Source organism: Mycteria americana, chromosome 2 (assembly GCF_035582795.1).
Source record: "Mycteria americana isolate JAX WOST 10 ecotype Jacksonville Zoo and Gardens chromosome 2, USCA_MyAme_1.0, whole genome shotgun sequence".
Taxonomy (NCBI): Eukaryota; Metazoa; Chordata; class Aves; order Ciconiiformes; family Ciconiidae; genus Mycteria; species Mycteria americana.
In genome coordinates this window covers 29,140,406-29,164,315 of record NC_134366.1, presented here as the reverse complement: position 1 = coordinate 29,164,315, position 23,910 = coordinate 29,140,406, and the positions used below count along the sequence as shown (strand labels likewise).

The 23,910-nt window shown below is 37.9% G+C and overlaps 1 protein-coding gene across 1 annotated transcript in view; it reads left to right on the top strand.

Annotated features, from left to right (window-relative positions):
• COL28A1 (collagen type XXVIII alpha 1 chain) overlaps window positions 1-23,910 on the top strand; it is a 68,557-nt gene that overhangs the window by 38,765 nt on the left and 5,882 nt on the right. The window contains exons 23-31 of the mRNA XM_075492869.1: window positions 1,963-2,031; window positions 4,161-4,229; window positions 12,126-12,194; window positions 14,306-14,374; window positions 19,421-19,489; window positions 22,009-22,089; window positions 22,180-22,215; window positions 22,410-22,446; window positions 22,751-23,305. Of these exons, the coding sequence (XP_075348984.1) occupies window positions 1,963-2,031; window positions 4,161-4,229; window positions 12,126-12,194; window positions 14,306-14,374; window positions 19,421-19,489; window positions 22,009-22,089; window positions 22,180-22,215; window positions 22,410-22,446; window positions 22,751-23,305 (1,054 nt within the window). The remainder of the gene's footprint in view (window positions 1-1,962; window positions 2,032-4,160; window positions 4,230-12,125; window positions 12,195-14,305; window positions 14,375-19,420; window positions 19,490-22,008; window positions 22,090-22,179; window positions 22,216-22,409; window positions 22,447-22,750; window positions 23,306-23,910) is intronic.

The window sequence follows — 23,910 nt, the reverse complement described above, 5'->3', positions numbered from 1 at the left end:
GATCCATGGTTTCCTTTCTTGTTAAAAAAAAAATTATTAAGCATTTCTAAAACATTTCTCATTTTATCCACAATTTAAGAACTATGTATATTAAGAATGAGAAAGAGGTAAAATTGGCTTTCCTTTATAAAGCTATTTATGAACTAGAAGTACACTCATTGGTTAAATTTTCACAGAACTGAATCAGAATTCCATCATTTGAAAATTAGGAAACATGAAGAACATCTTCCAGGGCTGATGCAGTTTGAATCTGGTGGTCAGGTTGTGTTTAAAGTCTTCCAGTGAAACTATCCCTTTGGACTGGAGAATAGGAGAGATTCATACAGGAGTGAACTATGATGTACAGTTTTCTTTAAGCATAAGGCATGCTTGCATCATTATCCCAAATTCCATCTTGAAGTGATTTCAGGGTTTCATCTTAATTAGAATGTTGAGTCTACCTTGTCTTAAGAGGTTCCCTTACCTCCTGACCTAAACCTGTGATGTATATCTTTAGGAGAGCCAAAGCAGCTCTTTCATTTTTCCTTGACAGGGCTAAATTGGTTAAGAAGGTCTGATTGCTTGTGTCTATGGTGGAGATGTTCATGGGACAGGAAATTTGGACCCGAAGTCTGTTTTTGTTGGATATCTAACTAGAATATGAGTCAGTTTGTTCTCCAGTGATGGACATTGTATTCAGACAGACCAGCTGCTGAGATCTGGGCTGCTATCAGGACTCCATTCATGGTTTCTTGAAGCATTATGTTATTGCAGAAATTTCCAGGCACAATGCACTGATGAAACAGCAGTTTTCAGTCATTTGTAGTTTCTTTTTTCTAGCTATTTATTTTTACTGGAATAGACAGGGAAATATTTGCTATTTGTATGTAATTATTCTTCAGGGTATGTTATCTGTATGTATATTAACAACTGACCCTCCACCAATCTACAGGAGAGTCCATTTACATTCCTTGGTTCTGTGGGACTGAGTGAAGGGTGTACACTTCTCCCTGTATGGCCATATACATACTGTGCTTAGGAGTGGGGTGGATGTGTGACCTACAAGTACCAGTAAAGATTTCCAATTGGTGGTGCTGTCATGTAAACATCTGCAGTACAGACTGCCAGCGTATCTTGAGGGATACCTCAAAGTAACATGTTTTCTTTCTTGGTTCTGTGAAGAACAGTCTATTGCAAGCTCAGTTAATTTTCTCATTAAATGTCATGAAAACCATCACTGGAATGAGGGAAAAGGAAAATATTGCTATTTGCTTCTCTTCTGGTCATGAAAGGAAGCATTGAGGTTTTGCAAATGCACAAATCTTTAGTGGGAGTCAGTGGAAGAGTCAACAGAAGGAGTGATTGTCTCCTGATACAGAACATTTTAGGCTAAGCTAAGAGAAATTATATATTTCTTATACATGGTTGTATTTCTTTCTTTTACTTCTTTCCCTTGTAGAATGCAGTTTTGCTCTACTGTATGAGAGAACCAACGTGATTACCTGGAAGCGCAAAATATGCAACATATGATAACTTAATGCTGGCATATTATGTTTCAGTATTGTTCATTGTTCAAATGAACAATGATCAAATTCATTGTTCAAATGTCAGGACTTACCCCCAAAGTCATAAAAGTTTAACTTTTTAAAAATAAAGTTTAACTTTTTAAAAATAAATTTAACTCTGTATTGGCTGAAGATAAAGTCAATGTTCTGAAGATTTCTCTCTGCAACTACAAATCCAGAAATTAATAATTTCCTAATGAGAACTCCTGTGCTTCTGAAATCTTAATTTGATCAACTGAAGCAACAATAAAAAAGCACAAAAATTTGTGAGCTTTGCAAACAAATTTCAAGAGGTGGTAACTGCTATTCTATATCTCCAAAAGGATATTAAATAGTTTCCTTACATATTTGTTAATATTTGTTACATTGTGATGATCCAGTTACTCACATGATGCCTGACTTACTATTTTTTATTTAGGGTAACCGGGGACTACCTGGACTACCTGGACCGCGTGGAGCAAAAGGCGATGGCCACAAAGGTGAAGCTGTAAGTACAATTTTAATTCTGTACTTTGTGTTCTACCAAAAAAACAAATTACTGTGTGATAACTCAATATTTAGTTACTTAACTAAGTGCAAGTTAGTTAAGTCTCTTTCATCCTTTAGCTAATTTAAATATTTCATATATATTTTGAAGTCCTTTCCTGTCCTAGATACAGTGCCAGTTCTACAGGCAGTCGGAACTGGATATAAACTGTTCTCATTTCAGCATCATGAAAGGGGTACCATGTAATTTCATAAAAATCTTCATGGCTGCTCATACATGTTTAATATAATCACTGCTTTGAATTCTTTTCCTTCCCTCCTTCCCTCCCTCCATTTTCTTTGCTGTTCTTTGTTCACCATGTCTAATAACATCTGCTTGGCCAAATCTTGCAGCCTTCAATTCCTTGGTTTTTCAGCTGCTTTTCATATTGGGGGGTTAAATCCTCTTTTCTGAAGATTCCCCCCCCCCCACCTTGCTTTTCTGATGGTTAGCTCCAGAGGGGGTTAATGCCTGGGTATTCCAGCTGGCAGTTTCCATTACAAGGGCATATCATCCTAAATTTCAGTCATCCAAAGCCACACAGACATGTTTGACCAAACTTTCGCTGGAAAGTGAAAATACTGTTGCCATCCTTCAACCACCACATGTCAAACTTCCATTAGCACTGTTTTCTTTATGTCTGTAATCCAGCTTTATTTCAAACTACAACCACAAAGGCACTCCCAAATACACTGAGGTGGGACCTGAGTGCTTCCAAATAAGTCACAGCTCAGCTCCAATTTCCTAGCATTCAAACTGATCCTGGGAAGATCCTTTGGGATCAGAGTTAGTTCAGAGGGCATTCACTCAGAATTCCTGGTGTAATGCCGTGTACCTGACGCATTCCACAGTACGCAGGAACACTAGACCGGCTCAAGACTCCTTGGAGGGTCAAGGAGTGCCAGTAACAGACCCAGACCCACTAAACAGCGTACATGCAAACAAATTAAAAAATCCTACTGTCATCCCAAATAAAAATGAAAAGCAAATGCAAAAGCAATCATGAAGAAGGCAGTGATGCACATAGATGACTGATGAACTTTTAGTAGGCCTTAAAATGCCTCATAGGAACTGACGTTTTAAGCTTTACAAGTTAAGATATCTGTTTAAACTATATGAAAAAGAAGTATTGGTAGATACAGAATTAAAGAGGTCAGTGAGAAGCTGAAAACTTTTCATTTCTAATTAATCAAAGAATTCAAGAGAAGCCTGGTTTGGTAACCATTGATTAGTAAAAAAAAAAAAAAATACTAAAACAAAAATGAAAACAATAAAAAAGAGCTTTGCTCTGCAGTAGTATTCCTGAAATCATGTTTATGGTAGGATTCCCATGTGCAACTTCCATAAGAGTCATGCTTCTCTGTAATTCAGTCTCAGGCTTCAGGAAAAGCTGGTTGTGTTTCTCCCTGCCACAAGAGTACACGTCCTTGAAATGTGTGAAGGTTCTGTTGTGCTGTAGCATGCATCTTTCCCCTTCTCGGGCCACCTTTCCACACCCCATGATCTGGAAGACCAACTTCGTAAACCACTGGCAGACATGAACAAGATTTATGTAGCTAAGTCTCCGTAGCATGATGGGGCAAAGACACCTGCCCTATGAATGCTGAAAGGGAGGCTGAGGATGCCTCCAACGGTATGAAGGGCAGCTGAAGGGGCTGTGATGCATTGAGCGAGGAGTTCAGGAGAACAGAATATTGAACACAAATACACTAAAGTATGTTAGCGTTACCCAACCCCCAAATCTAGATGGGTTAGCTCTGGTATCCCAGATGTGTAATGTCTGCAGTGTATGAATCATGGAACAATGTCTGCTTTCTCACTGGTTCTCTGAGCTGAGAACAACTCTGATAATCTTAAGTCAAGAGCTGGACTTTTTTTCTACCACTCTGGTAGTCTTTTCAGGTTTCCACCTGGGACTGAGGATGACTGTTGCTCAGTACACATCAGAAATGTGAAGAATTTGACAAACTACAGCAAAACCAGAGAGATTAGTAACTATTGCTGAAATTCTCTTCTTTGTTGAAGAACACAAGTACTCTTCCTTTAGGACAACTACTGACATGCTATGCTTTATTCCTCTGCTGCACCAGGGACCTCCAGGACCAGCAGGCCCCCCAGGACCAGCAGGCCCAAAAGGCGTGGGAGATGCTGGACCAAAGGTACTTGTACAATGGTAGTACATGCATCTGACTAGTAGACAAGGTAGACAAACATCATCCGAAAAATGCATTAGATTAGAATGGCATATATATGACAAAGTGCTGCGATCTCATCTCCCACTTTCCATTTCAGTTAGAAGAAAAGCTTGCAATAGACTTTTCTACCATGATAGACACAAACCAGTTCTTGCTTTATCCCCACATTTGATGCAAATCTGCAGGTTTTTCCATACATTCAAAGACCCAGGATATTTCTAGATGCTGGAGTTTCCATGCGGAAGTCGGAAGAGGCAGAGTATTGCCTAATAATTACGCACTTCCTTCCTCCTACACAAGTGCGAGGGACAAAGCCCCAAAGGAGTCAGGGGAAATGTCGGTTACATGGAACTAGTGAGATGTTTTTAAAGTTCCTAGAAATGGATTCCTAAGAGAAGGCTATAAACCTTCATCTAAAATTAATATTAGTTTAGAGGCAAAAGTCGGCAGCAAAAAAAAAAACCAAAACAAAACTGATAAAGGGATTAGAAATACAACACTGAAACACTTCCAAGTTTTTTTCATAAAACACAGAATAGCTAAAGTGTTATAAAGTTAAGCAGTATGTAATGCACCTAAAAAGTTGGATTGTAACTACTATGTTATAAAAAGTTGGAAAAAAGAGACTTAAGACTAAAATAATACAATAAATTGCTTTAAAATATCCCACAGAGTGGTTTTATTAATGATTTCCTCGTTACATATGTGAAATAGGAAACAGGCAGCCTGTTGCAGGAGAAAGTAAAATAAATATCGCCCAAATAAGTTTTTTCCCAAACAGAAGGAACTTTCAACTTCAGTTCCCAGAACATGAGAATTCCCATTTAAAATAAACAACAACAATAACCTCTTAAAAACATATCCACAGTAAAGGAAAAACTGAAGGACATTCATCCTTAGAATGATCTGACCTTAGAATGACCATAGAATGGCCTGACAATGGGATCTGGGAAGCCTGGCTTTGTGCTCCTATTCTGAATTACTGCTTATCAATACAAGACATTTCACATAAAGTAATGCAAGGTCTGGCCCATGACACAAACTACTAAATAACTAAAAGTAATTTCAATTATGTTACTCAATATAGACTTACAGAAAATACATACGGCTAAACTAACAACATTTTTTTAGAGATTGTATCTTTTCCAAATAGAGATACCAGACTTGATATAATACAGTCTTATAAGACATTTTTCTTGGTGCTACAGAAGAACATTTCATTAAAACCCTAGAATCTTGTATGAAATTATTAAGGCAGATATTGATCAAAATGTAACTTATGACTACAGAATGTCTAGGGGCATCATTATGTCTGGAATTCCCCCTCCCTTCCTAAATGCATAATTCTGGAAAGTAGTGTTTCCCAAAGAAAAGGAATTGGAAGGTCATGTGAGGTCATCAAATAAGGTGATCTCCCACTGTGATGCCATGACTGAAAGATTACAAACCCCAGAAATATAAATCAGAATTTCAGTGGAAATATAGGGGTTCAATATAAAGAAATCTGAGTAAAATCCAAAATGGAAATAAAAGATTTTATTATTTTTTTAAGTGAAAGGAAACCACTAGAATAATTGCAGTGCAATTTCTCACAACTGGAATTTTTAAAATCAGCGTTTGTGGTTGTGTTTCTGAAAAGTATCACAAATATACAAGGTATACAGAAATGCACTTAGAAAAATCATAGTGCCTGCCTTATATGAGAGATCAAAAAGTGGGTCACAAGTCCCTTTTGTTCTTACAATCATGAGTTCATGTAATTGCCGGGACAAGCAATTCTTTGGCTGTATAATTATTAGGAAAGTTTGAACCCAGATCATGAATGATGGAAGTACAATATGGTATCATAAAACGCATTAGAGGGGAGGAGGTAAAAGCTGTAAAGTAAAAGAAAATACATCCAGTTTTTGCAGTGGAGAACATGGGATCTAGTCTTTTTATCACAGTTATTCTTAAACCACTGTAAGTCTTGTGATATAATAACATATATATTTAATTAAATCATAGATTAGCTATTATAGTACTTACAGTTTTCACTTTCAGCTCTAAGTGATGTAAATCATTGAAGTGAGTTGTTCATACTCCTTTATAAAGACATCAAATCCTTACTTGTCAGTCTCTTCTTCACCCATGAACGGCATAAGAAGTATTACCACCCCTCCAGATCTGTGGGCTGAAGTATATTCATGGTACTAGTAAAGGAGGTTTACTGGTAGTATCTTTTTGTGGAGGAATATGACCTGCGTTGTGTTAGTTGAACATTGCCAATTAATAATAAATTTGGCAAAAGGCCCATTACTTCAACCTGAATTTGACTGAGCAAAAGTGAAATAGCTGTGACCAAGAGGTGAGGCTCTTATCATTTAATAGTATTTAATTACAACAGGAAATAGTATAATGGAGTATTTAGTAATAGAAACTCTTATGCTAACTCATTATCTATAAAGAAGCCAGAAAAAGATTAGGCAAAGGCAAACTGATAAATTTTTATCACTATTCACATGTGTTTTCTGACAATTTCAGGTCAGCTCAGGGTTGTCATGTAAATTAAAAGCATTAAAAGTGCTCATGTCCGTCAAGTCATCTCCATTGCTACAAGAATTGTCAGAATTAGGTAGCTTGATTCTAAGAACCAAATTGTTGAAAAACATGGATACAAATGAAGCTGTGTTTTCAGGTTAATAGAACAGGGCCTCCTGTGGTTGTGGGAGCTGGGTGTGATACCTAAGGTGCAAGACCTCAGCACATGCAGTCAGTCTCGTTCAGGCAGCTACACGTACAAACTCAGGGTCTTCTCGGGTGATCTGCCTGAGTGTTTTAGGCTGGATCGGAAATGTGCTGTTGGAGTGAATCTCCCAGGAGACCCATTTACCGTGCTTTGGGTTCCAGACCAAAAAGAGGTCTGAGCAGCCCCACAACCCAGGAAATGGATTTCCTTCAGATGAAGCTAAACTAGATGGTCTGGTCTGGAAGTGCTCTTAATGTACTGCTAACCCCAGCGGGTGATCAGTCCACAGGAGCAGACCAGGCAGGTCTCCTCACATTGCGTACAGTGTAAACATCAGGGTCCAAATTCACTGCTATTGGGCCTGTAGCACTATTTGTTGATGGACACATAGAGTTAGAAGCTGCCTATCAAGCAGAGTTTTCTACTCATAATAACCAGTCGTGGGGTAGATTCAGAATGCACCATCCCATGGGTTATGGAGAACAGGCATCTTGTTCTAGGAGAAGTTGTATTAAGAAGAACCCTGTAGAGTAGCTGTCTTCGCAAGTAACACGACACAATTAGGGCAAAAAATGCTCACGTCAAATTTTGTGTGAAAAGTTTTGTGTGGATCTACAGGTTTGATTGTGTTGCAGTGCGATTCTGCCCATCAAATCTAGCTGCTCAGAGTAGTCCTTATCTAACAGTTTCTGTCAGAAAATTAAAAAAAATCAAGAGTTAAAAACATCTGATAAGAATTTAATTTGTATTTTTTACTTTAAAATAGGTAAGTTTCTTTCTTATGATGCACCTAGATTGGTGCATTAATCCTATGGGGGCAAATGCATGTTGCTTCTATAAATGGTGAGCAGCTGTAGCTTTTGCAGTGTGTGACTGCTGCACCAAAGCATGCATTATCCAAATAGGTAGTCACATCTGTGATTTAGTTCTGTGCATCCACACTAGACATGGTGTAGAGTACACTGGAAAAAAAGAAACTAAGTATATAAACATCTCTTCTCCCTCCCTGATTTTTTGCTGCTGTTTGCTTATACAAAGTTTTGAATCCTTAGTCTCTACATAACTTCTGGTAGCAAAGGTGCCACAAGGAAAAACAATTCACTTGAATTGCAAAAATTCCCCCAGAACTTAGTTCATAAAATGGACAATCTTCTGTTTTTTCAAATAAAATGTAAGTGCACCTCTCATCCCTTACACATAAAAAAACCGAATATAAGAAGAACAGCAACAATCTCTGTGTATAAAAAAGAACATTTATTTGATAAAAGAGACTCATAAATTTACACACTAGTTAATTTGAAATTCCTCTGAGTATCATTATATAGGAATGTTCCACTCAGCTGAATCAGAGCTCTGTTCTCCGCACTTTCAGAAATGGCTCACATATGTGCACGCTGCTAGATAGGAATTTTATGTATCAGAGGTCAGATTCACATGAAAACAAAATTGGAACATGTGGGATGCATTCAATCCTGGCAGCACCCTATTTTCTGTAGCATTAAAACAGAAGCACATAATGTCAGAATATAATAAAAAATTGATTTAAAAGCACTGTTGCCAACTAGGAGGTGGGTTACAGACATTCGAGAGCAAGAGCCCAGCACTAGAAATAAAGCAAGCTTCATTCTCAGTAACTGGATAGCAGAAGGATTATTAAAACCCCAGCATAGTCCCTAGTGCGTGAACATTTGGGCTGGATCCAGTTGCAGTATAAATAACTTTTGCAGCTTGGACCCTGTCTATTTGAACTAAAATGTGGAAAGTAGAGATGCAATGTCTTTTTTTTTAATACATTACTCTTACAAATACTGTTATATCCATTAGCTCTCACTAAAGAGAGTATTGCAGTGTCTGTTGTATGTTTCAGGATCAAATATACGTGCTTCACAGTAAATGAGGTGTATATATTTGCAAGCCAAGATTTATTTTTCAGGTGACCAGTAGGTCATTTAGTGAATTTTCTTGAACAAGTGGTACAGAATAGACATTGGAATCCCATACTTTACACTATCTTGACTCAGCTCTTTATTTCTTGTTTCAGTGGTGTTTTTCTAGTTTACTGTTTTGCTGTTGGTGACAAGCTTGTCTACAAGCACAATACAGGAAATAAATTAGACCTCATCAAAGAATAGTACTAATCCTTCTTGAAATGAATTCCCTGGAGGACAGTTTAGTGTCACACCTTAGAAAAAAGAACTGCTCCACTTCGCAACTCATAAAGCAAAATAAAAGTCTTTTTCTCTAAGCCAAGGAATACAGAAACTTTGAGGATTACTATAAAGCTCTACAAAAGAGCTTTTCAGTGAGACATCTGGTATTAACTAAGCATGTGAGGCTAAAATTCGATCCTTCACCTGCAACGACCCTGTGTAAGAATGTGTTACCCATGGGAGGAAGAGGCAGATGACTTCAAGTCACCCTTACACTCTTTTTGGTCAGGGCTGGTCTAAGAGCAGGTTGTAGATAAATTGGATACTGGACCATAAGGGATCATTTACTTGTTTGGTAACCTCCCATTCAGCTTCCATCACAGCGGCTTACAGGCTGTTTCACAGGCCACAGCAGCCCAGGATCTCCTAAAAAATCCTTATAATGCAAAGTTTTATCTGTATATCCACCTCTTAGCTCTGGCACCTCTGGCAGGTTTCAGAGGGAGGCTTGGGCAGGGAGAGCTTTGGCTGCTCTGCGCAACTTCTGCTCATGAAGAGTTGTCCTACAAACAGCTTAAAGGTTGTATTATGGTTTGAGGGGACACTGAGGACCAGTAATTATTCCTTTGATAATAGATGGAACTAAATAGGAAGATGAATACATTTGCCTAGACTCTCAGTGTTTCCTAGTAATATGACAATCTCAAGCTAATTATAAGAAAATGCATTGCAGGAGGAATTGAGAAACTGGGCATGTTTTAAAAGATGAGGAATATCTACCATTCATCCCACTGCAGAGGGGCATTTCCCAGCACTGTACCAGACTTAAGTGCTACAACATTTAAGTACTTAAGATTGTAATCTTTAAAGAGTTTATAGCTAGAATTTGGGGGGAAAAAAAGGCAAAAAGTTCAAGGGCATTGCCAATGTCCTGGCTCTTTGCATTAGCAGGGAAGCATTAGAAGGGATATAAAAGCCTCAAGTCATCTGAAGAAGAACATTACTAGAGAGAGTAGCTCACTCTTTATTTCCCTTTTCCAACCAGACTAGATGAAAACAACACACTCCCCTCTGATGAAATCTGAGGGAGAAATTTCCTCCTGACTGAACATGGTAATCAGTTTAACCCAGTCAGCTTGACACACCAATTTAAAGCTAAGAGCATCCATGCCTATGTCCTGACTCAAACTGGCCAGTCTCCAGTGCTTTGGAAGAAAGAGGAATTTAAAATAAATTCAGAAGCCAAATACTACATGAGGAAGGAAAGCATTATAAGCGCAGTCTAAGCCTTAGCCTTTGGATTCAGAGTTCCCACCTCTCCAAACCCATCAAACGTGAGCATAGTTTGGGCCCTAATATATTTACATAAATAGCACATAGGTTGGGACTTAGAATGAGAATATCATAGCCATATATAAAAAAACACAGACTGGAGCGATCTCTCGCTGGAGATTGAACCTTGGGCATTTCACCTAAAAGCAGACGTTATAATGACTGCACACATTCCTCCTGGAAAGTAAAGGAAGTCAGTAAAAGATTCTGTACTTTTCTTTCCTTCCTTTTTAATCAGTTTGATATGTTGTTTCTTTTCACCTACCACAACTCAAGTGTCACCTGTGATTTGTGTGATTCATACTTGCACCTCTCTCGTAGTTAGAATGCTCCCTCTGCAAGCACAGCCAGTTCTACAGCTTTTCTGAGTGCAAAAACAATTACAATTAAGAGTTTTTTATAATGAAATGTTTTATTTTGTCAAGAAATACAATTTCTTCTTGGCTCTGTTGTTAATATATTGGATGATCAATAGCTTATCAGAACAGTTCTTTCTTTTGCACTTGCCTGCACAGGCATAGGTTTAGGGACATATGCTGAACCTGATTCAGAATTTTCTGCATCTATAACTTACCAGTTACAGATTTCTTTTTTCTTTTCAAACTGATGGGAGTTTTCTAGTGATCGTGTGCTGAATGTGTGCCTCTTCCCTCATTTGTACAATTATGGACTGAAGAAAACAAAACTGCCTCTTATATCCCTGTGCCTTCACCAGTAGTGTCCCCTGAGCCCCATCTCCTTTGCTGGGCTTGTCTGCAGCACGAGGGGTGGCACTGGGCTCAGCGTTACCCGCATTCCCCCTGGCCAGCCAGCTGCTGCCTCTGTCTGCCTGCTGGTTAAGGGATGAGCCCCCTCCGGTTTATCTTCCCCACTGAAAGCATAAATTGAATCTCTCTCCTTTACCCAGCCTCCAATTATCACCAAAACTGTCAAAAACGAGTATGCTCCGGGCCTCTACATTTCTGATGAATTTGGCTGAAATCAGCTGATGAGCGCGAAATATACTGAGAGAAAAATGAGGACTAACACAGACAAGCAGAAACACAGGCAGAGCATCACTTAACCCTCATTTCCTTAAGAAATCAAGCTAAACATACATGCATTAAGACTTTTTAAGAAAACAAAGAAGGTGCTGTTCTTTTTGTTCTTCTATATCAATGCTATTAAAATTAATTTAGTTTTCATAAACACATTAGTTTGACAGTTCTGGAAATTAAATGTTTCTAGTTTCAGAACAAGCACAGTATCAGTAAAGGGCATGATCCCTGCTGTGTCCCACTAATAAGCTCCCTGTCCATCCTGTTAAGCCCCTGCAGAACATGATGGAAAAATGGTGTTTTTTCCAAATGAGTTTGCTTTTCTTTTTCTTCTGTAGCTGAAAAGTTTGCAAATTAGAGTCCTAACTCTGTTGGTGATTTTGATCATGTGGACCTTTGCTTGGGGAATAATGTTCTTCACCTAGAGCTTAAATAATGTGGGTGCCTACGTTTTGGGCTTTTTTTTTATATCTATCTATAAAGCAACTGTTTATGTATGTAACATTTGTTTTGTTTTTTAAACTCAGTAGTTTGACTGACTGCTTCGTAAGTGGATGAAAGATGTAACAGTTAACAGGTGATAAATTACTGTCATTTCTGTGACTATTTTCAGGGAGACCGTGGAATGAGAGGCTATCCTGGTCCCCCAGGGCCACGGGGAAGCGGAACGGTTGGTCCCAAGGTTGGTACAATGCTGTGTTGAAGCTTTCGTGCGCTTTTGTGATGCTGGCTGTCAGACTCTGATTTCTTAGACACCAAAATATCTTCATCAGTTATTGATTTACATTGGTGCAACTGCAGGAGAAATCAAGCGTAAAAACATGGGCACTGACCATCCACTTCTGCCAACCAGATTAGGAAGGAATACTAACTAGATGAAAATTGCATTTGCAGCTAAACTTTATGAGATTACAGCTGGAAATTGAACAGAACTATCAGGCTGATAAATGAGTTAAATGATGCATTTCTTCTGCTTATATCTATTCTGTTTCCAAGAGATTCTTTTGTGGTGGAAAATATGTTAAATGTGAATTTTATGTTTGCAATTTTTGCTCAATGAAATTGAATCCAATTCATTTCATTAGTAAAACCATTAGGAAAGAAACATGAAAACAAAAAGTTAATTCTATAAGCAGCCAGCATGCAACATCTGGGCAATTTTTTCCTCCCTCCACTAAAGTGATTTATAATTCAAAAAAGACATACTGGTAAGAAAAGAAATTCAATGCATGCCTGAATTTCTTTATTATAGGTGTATCCATCAATTATTTTTACAAAGGCAATGAGGAGAAACACTGTGTATATTTCTTCACTTTAACTTCAGTTAAAAATAGATATGCCTTTGTAACTTCTTCTGTGATTTCCTTAGCAGAGATTAACAGAAGTCTTCACTGCCGTTTTGAATAAATTAATATCTGAATGGAGAAACATTGCTATTACCAGCCTGTTACAGAAATGCAATGAGTGACAGAGCATGAATATTTTCTCAGGATGTATGTCTGACTTTGCCTTGCTTTCTGAAAGCTGCAGCAATTTCAGTACCTTGGTAAATCATACAGACACAGTCTGTTTAAAAAAAGTAACTTTGGACTGAGTGTCAAAGTCATACAAATGTGTGACACCATGTGCTGCTTCCACAAAGGCTTTGAGAATGAAAAATGTGTTCTCTGTGGGGAAACTATTTTGTTTTCAAGGGTGAGGACCTGCTTATAGCATCTAGTTCTTGAGATAAGCTATTTAGCACAATGTTTTGTGTGAATTCGTGCTTATAAATACATAGATTAACTATGTTTTTCACAGGAGATTCTGTTAAAGTTTGTGGCAAATTTTTTGTCTACACAGATGAGAATGATGACTCTTCAAGCATCACTAATATCTAGAAGTTAAATATTTAGAGCTATATATTTCTATTTAATGATGATCAAGTTTTGATATACTTCTGCCTAAATATTCCACATATGCAAAATGTAGGTAATTTACATATCACTGGATGAATTCCATTTACTGTATTGGAGCACTGTGATTATTTATTATAAGACAATAATCAAAAATCCAACCTGAACTCTACAGAAACTTTTATAAAGCTTGGTGAAATTTCAAAAGCTTTTTTCAACTAAAAATAAAGAAAAAAAAGGAAAAATAAACATTTAATTTTGATGTAATCACAGGGATATGCGTCATTTTGTCACTTTGAAATGTTAGATTAGCCTGCCTCCAAAGCACAAGGGCTTTACCTGGCTTTGACTGTATCGACACAAATCAGCAGGTGCTGCTTTGGCTTTTCTCTCTTTCCCTCCCACTTATGATTTTCTGAATGGCTGGTGCTCCCAGGGACTGTGGCATGACAGCGGCTTGGCATATATATGTGTGGTGTACAAGAACTAGCTAACATGCTTGGCAGGTTTACTCACGCTGGGTTTTATTGCTCTGGTCCTTTGTGCCTCTACTGTTGTGCCTCCCTTGTGTGGAGTGATTGCACGAAGCTGTTGTATAAAGATGGTTTCTGTTGGTTTCTATGCAAGAAAAACTGGGGAAAATACCACACTGTGTCATGGGCAAATTTTATTCTTTAATTATTTTCAGCTTAATTGTTCCTTTGCTTTCCTGGGAATTTGCCAAGGATAATTACTAAGGTCCACAGTGAGAAACCATAAACCAAAGAAGAATCAGAACTAGAGTCTTTGACATGGTTTTACTTTTTGCTTGCAGTGACTTTGAGATGACTTCGTTAGTGTTACCAGGAATAGAGTTTACCTCCTAATTCTTCTTTTTTTGCCCAACTGACTGTTACAGGGTATTATGGGACAGAAAGGCTTGCCCGGTCCACCTGGTCCCCCTGGCAACAGCATACAAGGAAGCAAGGTAATCCGGTTTACTGTAATATCTGTCCAGTTTCTTCTCAAAACTGTCTCTTAAGAAGATTCACTCTCTGTTTTTCTCTTTGCCACTGAGTCAGTGAACTCCTGCAAATAGTCACTGTATATTTTTCTTGTTCATAAGGTATGTAGTATTTACTTTAACTGTTGAGTTTTCAGTATTGGTGGCACTGAATTGCTTTCCTATTATTCTTGTCGTTACAAATATGTATAACCTGGAAAAAAAGTCCCATCTCTGCCACATCTTACTGATTTACTTAGATTTAAAGGACACTTCAAAGAAAACAGCCAGGGTTTTCTCTGGATGCCCTTGTAAAAGACAGTAACAGAGATCTACCATGTCAAAATAAGTCAAATATTTAACACATATAGGAATATAAAATAAATTAGCGAGTCTCCCACATACTCTTCATCAGGTTTTTGCTCACCCAGTTCCAGCCATAACCACAACTTCTCTCTTTATAAGGAGAAATGCAAACATGGTTAACTTATTCTGAACATTCAAAGTTAATGAATTGCCTTGTCGTAAATGTGTGGAAGAAAATTATTAAAGCTGGAGGCTCTAGTGGAGAACAACCTAAGTTTCTCCTATTTCTCTTAAATCAGTGTGCTTAAAGTTGAGTGTATGATTGAGTATTTGCCTGGATCAGGGGGATTGTGCTCAGGTCTCCAACTCTATGTTATCAAACCACCAGTGATTCAGTAGGAGGGGCACTGTTTTAGTTGGGTTAGGAAAGCTGCCTCTCTATACTGCAGTCGGCTGTAGACACTAAAGCCACCAGGGAATTCATTGACAGAAGAGGTTTTAATTGGAAAATAGTGACATGCTGAAACAAACAAGCAAAATCATTACAATGTACCTTGTTGGCAAAATGTTTCCGAGGAGAACCTTTCTTTGGTCCAGCATTGAATTACTTCATCCAAGCTTTACCAGAAAAGCACCGATTCCTTCTGAATTTGTTTTGTTCAGTACTTGCTCTGATTCCAGCTTCAATGTCTTCTATTTTTATATTCATGTTCAATCATTTCCCTTTTTATACTGCAGAGAGCCCTTTCTTTTTTCACTGTGAGGTGTTTCATAGCATAAAAACATACTTCACTATGTTCTTTCTTTTCTTTTTACTGTATAACTCTTTTTAACAGATTCTGATTTATGTCGTCTCAGGACTTTCCTAGACAGAGATCTCTACACGGTTCGAGTCATGACTGTCTAGACCTTTGGTTCTGATCTGTTTGCAGTTTTCTTCTATATTAATTGTCATCAGTAACCACAAAGCTATTACGTATTTTAGTGTGAGGGTATAAGGAACTTATTTTCTTTTCTCTTCTTCCTTTGTTTGCTGAATCTCTGAAGGGTCTTTGCTCTGTTCTTGTGGAAAATAGAAAAATTTCTGCCATCTCTGTATGGCTTTATGGTATAGGAAAACTATTTCCTGCCTGGCTTTAATAGACATTTCTGATGTGTTTCCAGAATCTAATACTTGGGATATATCTCTGTTAATTGTATGGGTATGTGAGAGTATTTATAAAAGTGCAATTGCCATTCTGAACAGAAATGTTTCAGCAATCAAATGCATCTGATGATACATGTACAGTTTATATAATATTTTTTTCTGTTCCTGAAAAAATGTAAAGGTTAGTCAAAATGTGTATATATACATCTATCTATCTATCTATCTATCTATCTATCTATCTGTCTGTCTCTATATAGATACACACAGAGTTTTGGATGTTATGTTGGCACTGATATGAATAAATATCTAAAGCATATTTTAGAAATGTAGAGAACTCAGTTTCATCATGGAAGTTTTCCGGGGAAGAACGCGGTCCACTGATACACACTGTCAGACAAAGGCATGTTTGTAATGTAAAGACGTGGAATTTAGGGATGTGGGAAAGTAACACGTGCTCTGGCTGTGGAAGGTCTTTGTCTTTGGGTTTGAAACCAAAACTGGAATGATGTGGTGGATAAAACTCAGCTGGTGTTGTTTCTATAGTATTCCACGAGTTGTGTAGGTACAGTATTGTCATTTAAATTTTCTTCCCTTAACAATTGCCTTTTTTAATTATGATTGTTTTTATATAAATCTTAGGAACAACTTCTTTCTGAATAACTTTAGCAACTGTCTTGCTCCTGTAGTACCTGTTTCCTCCGTATGCTGATGTTTGTTGAGCTTCTATTTGCCTCTTCTGTCCTGCTATCTCTTCACAGCCATGTCAAGCTTCATTCTTTTTGGCCACTCTTCATCAGCATAAAGCTACTATGCTCTTGCATTTGAACTATCAATATCACTCTAAGTATTTTTTTTATATATATATATATATATACATAGAGCTCAGTCTGCATATGGTAAGAACGGAATGTCAAAAATGAGATGGTTTTCGAGTAACTTTATGTTGATAGCTACATTCACAGGTCTTCTTTTTTTATGCTTGGTTTCCTTTCAAAACCACAGTCTAGACATTCTCAGATCTGCACTCAGTTCATAGAATGACATTTTTACATAGAATTCTGCTTATTGATCAGTAATCTAGCAGGATATTAGGGTCAGGGATCCAAGGGTCTGCATTTTTACATGCATACCACTTTGTTTTTTATGATAAGACTGATGGTCAAGTTTGAATTTAATTATGTACATGGATTGAACTGGCAGAGCAATAAATATTTTTAAATTAATACAGCATACATCTTGGTTTTTACTAAATGTTCAGTTATGGTATCTATGATAAATCCTTCTTATGTTGATTGATTGCACAAGTAGAGGAAGCAGGATTTGGTCTGCAGTTGACGTTTTAAAGGATAAAACTCACATGTGTGCCTGTGAGAAATGTCAGCTGTACAAGTATGAATTTTTTTAGAACAGGAGGTCTCGTTCAGTTTTCATTGCCTGAACACCATCCTAACAATGTCAAATGGGCTGTAACAAATAGCAGCAATAAATCTAGAGTTTTGTTAGATCTGACATTTATTATTAGTGAAGGACCACTGGAATACACAGCATATCCTAATTCTGGTTCACATGTATGTGCTCTGCAGATCTGCAAAGGTGTTAATCAGGAAGCTGTGTGATGACCCTAGTCAGGAAGGACAGTCAGTCCCAATGCTGGACAGCAAGCAGAGAAACAAGCTGGCACACTGTTTCACTATGTTTAAAAGCAATTTGCATTAATAGCCTACATGAAGGACCCAGGAAGCACAATCTTGCTAAAAAGTAACTTAAAGTAAATTAGATTAAATAGTCACTGTGTATTCCTACAACAGCGCAAAATAAATTGCCTTGGGCATCCCATTGCCTTAGGAATATTTCCTATTTGCAGGAAATTCTTTTTTTTTTTTTCCTAGTGAATCAGCTATGTAATTTGGTGCATGACAGTTTCTTTTCCAGTCTTCAGAGTCTACATAACAGTGGCTGAATTTTTGCTGCTGTAAGAAACTGAGGAGAGGGGAAGGGGAGAAGTTCTGCTTACAGAGGGAAGAGGCTACCTGTTAACAGGCCAGTGATAGGTAGCCCTGATGACAAGCAGAGCATTTTGGGCTAGTGGACCAAGAGGCTCCTGCAGGGCAGGGCTGTAAAGGCAGTGCTCCAGTGGAGATGTGAACGGTGGAGTGCAGTGGGTGCCTTTGCCTAGCACAGGGCAAGACCACAATGCACCCATGTGCAAGCAGAAGCTCCCATCACAGCAAGATCTCAGTCAAATCTGGAATTTGGACAGGGAAAACCATCCATGGACCATGACGTGTAGTATACTGCCTCTTCTAGGAGCTGCATCTCATTGTCTGACTCCTGGTGAACTCCCAACTCATGGGATTCAGGAGCCCCAAGGAAGAGAAGGTTAACTTGGCTGTGCACTGTGCAGCTGCTTCTCCACCTGCAGAAATCCATAAGCCCCTACCCAGCACAGCAGGAATGGTCAGAGGTCAGTCCTTCTGCACTAGTGTGCCTTTGGTGAAGGCTGGAGTCTTGATAAATTTGGAAACATTTTTGTATTTCTCTGCCCATTATGAGCAATATAACCCCTTTAGGCCCATTTGTGAGGAGCTATACGAGTATTAGTAAAAGTTGCTTTAGTGAGACAGTCTTGAGAGCTCTTGACTGAAAAATAAAACTAACTAACCTTGTACTTACATCTCCTAGGCTAGGTTTGGTACAGGTGATGACTGCTCCTGATCTCATTGACATTCTCTGGAGCTGGTTTTGGTATCTGCAGTGGGCACTGCTGTTATGTGAATTATGTATGTAATGTGAATTAAGGTGAAGCATTTATGTACCAGGGAATATAATCACCTCTAGCTGTGTTTAAAATGTATACAGCAGTTGATCTGAAAAAAATATTTGTGTTACTCTATTAAATAAAGCAGGAAAGTTTCTGGAAGCCAGATGCTGTGAAGGATTTTCTGTATGTATTTTATAACAGCTGTGTTTTATAACATGTTGTATGCCCACACTGCTAGCATGAAAATGCTTTTCAAGTCTGTGTGCATGCAGCAGGGCATGCGTAACAATCATTATAAACAAAGTTGAACTTTGTAGCTGGACTGATACTGTCTTTTGAAGTATCAGCAGAAAGATGTTCTGCTCTCCACATTGCACATTGTGAAAATCAGAGACGTCTTTTTATTTACTTAAGATCAGAAAAACTAAGTCAACCCTGCAGATTCTGGGTGTGTATTTCTAGAGAACCTCTGTGTTGGATCTCGTTTTACTGCTTGTAGACTGGATGAATAACTGTCTGAGCCTCAGTGAGGTTACTTTTGTCTTTTATCTGTTTCAGTAAAATGACAATATTTCATTTAATTAATCAGGAATAAATTTTTCATTATATACTTTATAAAGGCTTCATGTGTGTTCTGAATCATACCCAACTGCTTATTTCTCCAGCTTCATACCCCTTCTGTCTTGAAACTTATGTGCTTCATGGGATAATACAAATATCTGGCTTTCTCTATGATGCAGAATGTTATAAAGTGAATAGATACAGCATAGATTTTACTTTAATTTTCAGTTAAACTTACTTTCCATATTCTGTTCAGGGAGAAAAAGGAAATCAAGGTTCTCCTGGACTAAAGGGATCAATAGGAATTGGCCTTCCTGGACCAAAGGTAAATCCTAGGTTTGCGGTAAGGAAAAAATGATAATTTTTTCTTCCTTTATTGGTTATTTGGTGTGACAGGTCTTTGAAGATAAATAGAAGGCAAAGACATTGCCTTGTATAGCTAGCAAGCTAAGTGCCTACCACTTATTGTCAGGTTTGGAGTCTGTGAAAATCCTAATTGTCATTAAGGACCAGACTCTGAAGTAGGATCTAGAATGAGGTCATACTTGTTACCAGGAGAATCATATTAGTCAAATTATGTATTCAGTTATCTTAGATATTTTCAGGTATTACAAAAAGTTCTTTTATTTGCCAGGCTTTGACAAAAAAATAATTGCTTTTTGACCAATGTCTTTTAAGGGCTTTGTTTTATTTGACTCATTTTTTTAATAATGATTGAAGCCCAAGCTTGAGTCTTTCCTTACTGAGAAACTTCCTGGTTGATATAAAAACTGTAAGAGTTTCCTACACATACCTATCCCCTTCTAACAAATTTTGCGCAAAGAGAATTTAAATACTTTGGCTATTTGTTAGTGATTTTCAGATGCGCAGCTTCTGATGGGAGCAGCCTAGCCAAAGGAAACCGAGGCTCTTGGTCAGTGTGGATGTGCAGACCAACTATGTGCCTACACAAGGAGAACAGTGTGCCCAGGTGGAATGAGCGTTGATGTAAATGTATGATGCAGTACACCACCTTTAATTCACAGCATATGCCTGGGCCAGCTGGGCAGCCCCTCTGCAATAATTACAACATAGCTGAAATACTGAATTTATTGTGAAACCGCTATCTGGAAAGCCTGGGAAAAAACCCCATGGTAGTCTTCATGGGACAGCAGAGATGATAAGGCTCCCTAACTTTAAGAAGTTACCCAAATAAGAGTTCAATCCCCTTTGTAGTCACCTGAGGCAGGCAGTACCCATTCAGAGCCCCAGCCATTTGTTGCCTGCACTAATGATGTTCATGGTACTATGGTCTACACTAGCTCACGTTATATAGCACTTTCTCAGACTTCTGTATTATTCAAGCTACTGCAGCTTGGAGCTTTTATGCAACAGTGAATATCAAGCTCTTTCACCCAGATTCAAATTTCTGCCTCCTAATTCTATTTTCTATCAGATGCCAAATGCTACATACTATAATAATAATAGCAATATTTTCACTGTTCTTCATATTAATCTTGTATTTTGACTAATCTTCATGACCCAATGGAAATATCTCCAAATACTCACAATTTTTCTGTTTGCTATTAATATAGCAGACTTGTCACACATGGAAAGGAATGGTTTAGTTCAGTAGGAATTTCATAGAAGTGCAAAGTACCAAAGAGATCAGGTTTTAGTATACTTATGGGTAAGAGAGTAACAGCACCGCCACAGTCAGTAGATCATATTTGCTCTCCCTTATGCTGACATTAACTTTGATGAGGTTAGATTGAATTCATGGGCAGGTAATGGAAAGAATGTCCTTTGCTGGATATTATGATTTTGTGAAATAGAATAAAAGCTGTCTTCCAAGAGCTTACTCAGTGCAGACTGGTTTTCTTAACGCTGTGGAGGAGCTATGTACAATTTTCAGGTTTATACCAGTTTGAATAACATCAGAATCAGACAGAGAGAGTCAATTCCTTAAAATTGATAGCAATCACCACGGCAAATGCTGTAACACAGGAGGTACGTATGTGATTCCATTGGCTGGGTAATAATGAGGAGTAATATCAAAGATATTAAATAGATAGTAATATCAAAGATATTACTCTAGATAAATTTCTAAGCTTTAAAGTTTCAAGTGAAATGTAATGTGGTCAGTAACTTCCAGAGAGAAGTAAAAAACTGTCCTGCACAATCTCCTTCTTGAAGAAATGTCTAATTTAGAACCTCAATCTTTTGATAGTGTGTTTCATACCTGCATTATGTGAAAACTGTCTCTTGAAATACCATAATGTTGAACCCTTTCTCTTTTTGGAAATCAAAAGGTCTAGTCACGAGGAAAAAAGTGCAGAATTGCTTCTAAATGTGAAACTACGTATTTTCCAATGGATGTAACAGTGCAAGCATGCCTTTTCCTCTGTGCTTTGCAAGCTCCCAGTCTTCCGTGTGGGTTCTATATGAAGCTGGTGTGAGTTTCAGTACATTGGCTGATCTGAGGCAGTATGTCTCTCCATAGGTCTGAATTAACATAGGTCCAAATTAACATAGGTCCAGTATAAACATTGGTTTTAGAGTTCAAGAAAATCAAAGAAGAGTAAAAAACTATATATTCTCGACATTTGCATGAAGATGTCTTTACCTCTTACTCCTGAATTAAGGTAATTTTTCGTAGAAATTTCTTAAAGATGTTTTTACTGCCCATCTTGCTTTCTCTGAGAGTCTGCTTTCAGATGTTCTCTTCATAATACAAGATAAACCAGCCACACAAAAAAAAAATCAGAAAATGTATCTTAAGAGCTCATTGAACCATAACTCCAGCTCTGACTATCAACAAAACTGGAGTTACTGACTATGTTTAATATGGTTGTTTTAAATTAGGGAGACTATGGAGATAAAGGTGATCCAGGGAACAAAGGTGCCAAAGGAGAGATTGGAGACCCAGGACCTCCAGGACCAAAGGTAAAACACATTTTCATATTACTTAATTTTACACAATAGAAATTAGGCAAATTTGGCTTTTGTTAATTTTCTCACTCTACACATTTTCAGGGAATTTGGGGAAGAAAAGGTGAACCTGGTCTTTCGGTAAGTATGTACATAAATTAATTTAAAAGATAGGAGTTTATTTTGGGAAGATATCTAAAGGTTATGTGATGTTACACAAGGTTGTTTATGGGGCATTGCATTGCCTGTATTTTTGTAAATAAATAACCAAATAAATAGATTTCAGCATTCTTAAAACTAGAACACACAGCAAATTAATTAATACTTTTTTTCAGAGAGAAGAAGTTATCAGACTTATCAAGGAAATATGTGGTAAGCATTCCAGTATAGAAAAAAAATAGTTCTAATAAAACACACGGAATTTATATTGACTGAATGGATTTGTCCTCTGCATGTTTGTGTGTAAGGATACCTTTGATGTGAAAATGATGCTCACTATGTTGCCAGAGCTATACTGGAAGTAATTTGGTCCAGCTCTGTTTCTATTTATCAGTATCAGTAACTATAAATTAATTCATTAATTGAGCTTTAACTGACTGTAAATCTGATATATGAGTTCAGTTCATTTTTATGAAGGTGGTTTCTCATAAAATGTCTGAAATTATTGTTCTTCTAGGTTGTGGTATCAGATGTAGAGTAACACCACTGGAACTGGTATTTGTTATTGACAGTTCAGAAAGTGTTGGACCAGATAACTTCAATATTATCAAAACTTTTATGAAAACAGTCATTGACAAGGTATCAGCCAACCACGCTACAACCCACATTGGCATTATCAACTTCAGCCATAAAGTAGAGCTGGTGTCTTCTCTGAAGCAATACACAACCAAAGAATACCTGAAATCAGCTGTTGATAAAATGCTCTACTTAGGAGAAGGCACGTACACAGCTTCTGCTATCCGAGAAGCCATTCAGTTATTTCGGGCAGCACGCCCAGCAGTAAGAAAAGTGGCTGTTGTAGTAACAGATGGACAAGCGGACACTCGTGATAAAGTACAACTTGATACTGTAGTAAGAGAGGCCCATGCTACGAATATTGAGATATTTGTCATTGGGATTGTTCAAAGGACTGATCCTCATTACGATGATTTTCTGAAAGAAATGCAGCTCATTGCAACAGACCCTGATGAAGAACATGTTTACCAGATAGATGACTTCATGACGCTTTCAGGTAAAAGAAACTATTTTAGTAAGAGGAAACTTGAAATAAGCAAATAAGAGAGTTTGGCCTTTCCCATAGCAAGGCAAGGCAGCCTGCTGAATGGCAGCTTATGTTTGTCTTTTGGATACCGCTCTTTCTTCTGTTTCTCCTCTTCTTTGGCCAAACGAGACCTTTGCCAAATTTTTACCTCTTACAGAAACAATGAAACACAATGACCATCAGTTTTCTGAGCCGAGGCTTTCTTTGGAGCACTCCTCTTTTGTGAGAGCTTGCATCAGCCTTCCCTCACAGTCCTTTTGTGCTTGGCCATGGTTTCATCCCAGAGGGGTGCAGATTTCCTTCCACCTTGACGCAACATTTCTGTCTCTTTCTCTGTCTCACATTTCATATGGCTCTCATCAGTCTTGGAGTCCCTCCACCATCTCTTACAAGCACTCTTTTGGGTTTTTTTTCTGAAAGCCACAGGGAAACCTACGCTTTCATCCTGATTCTAGGGGAAAAGTGGTGGAGCAACACACAAGGGAATGGCGTCTGACAGTACATTGTATATTTCAAACTGTGGCTTGAAAAAATCCTGTGGCCACAGCTGGAATCAGGAGAAAATCCAGAGGAAA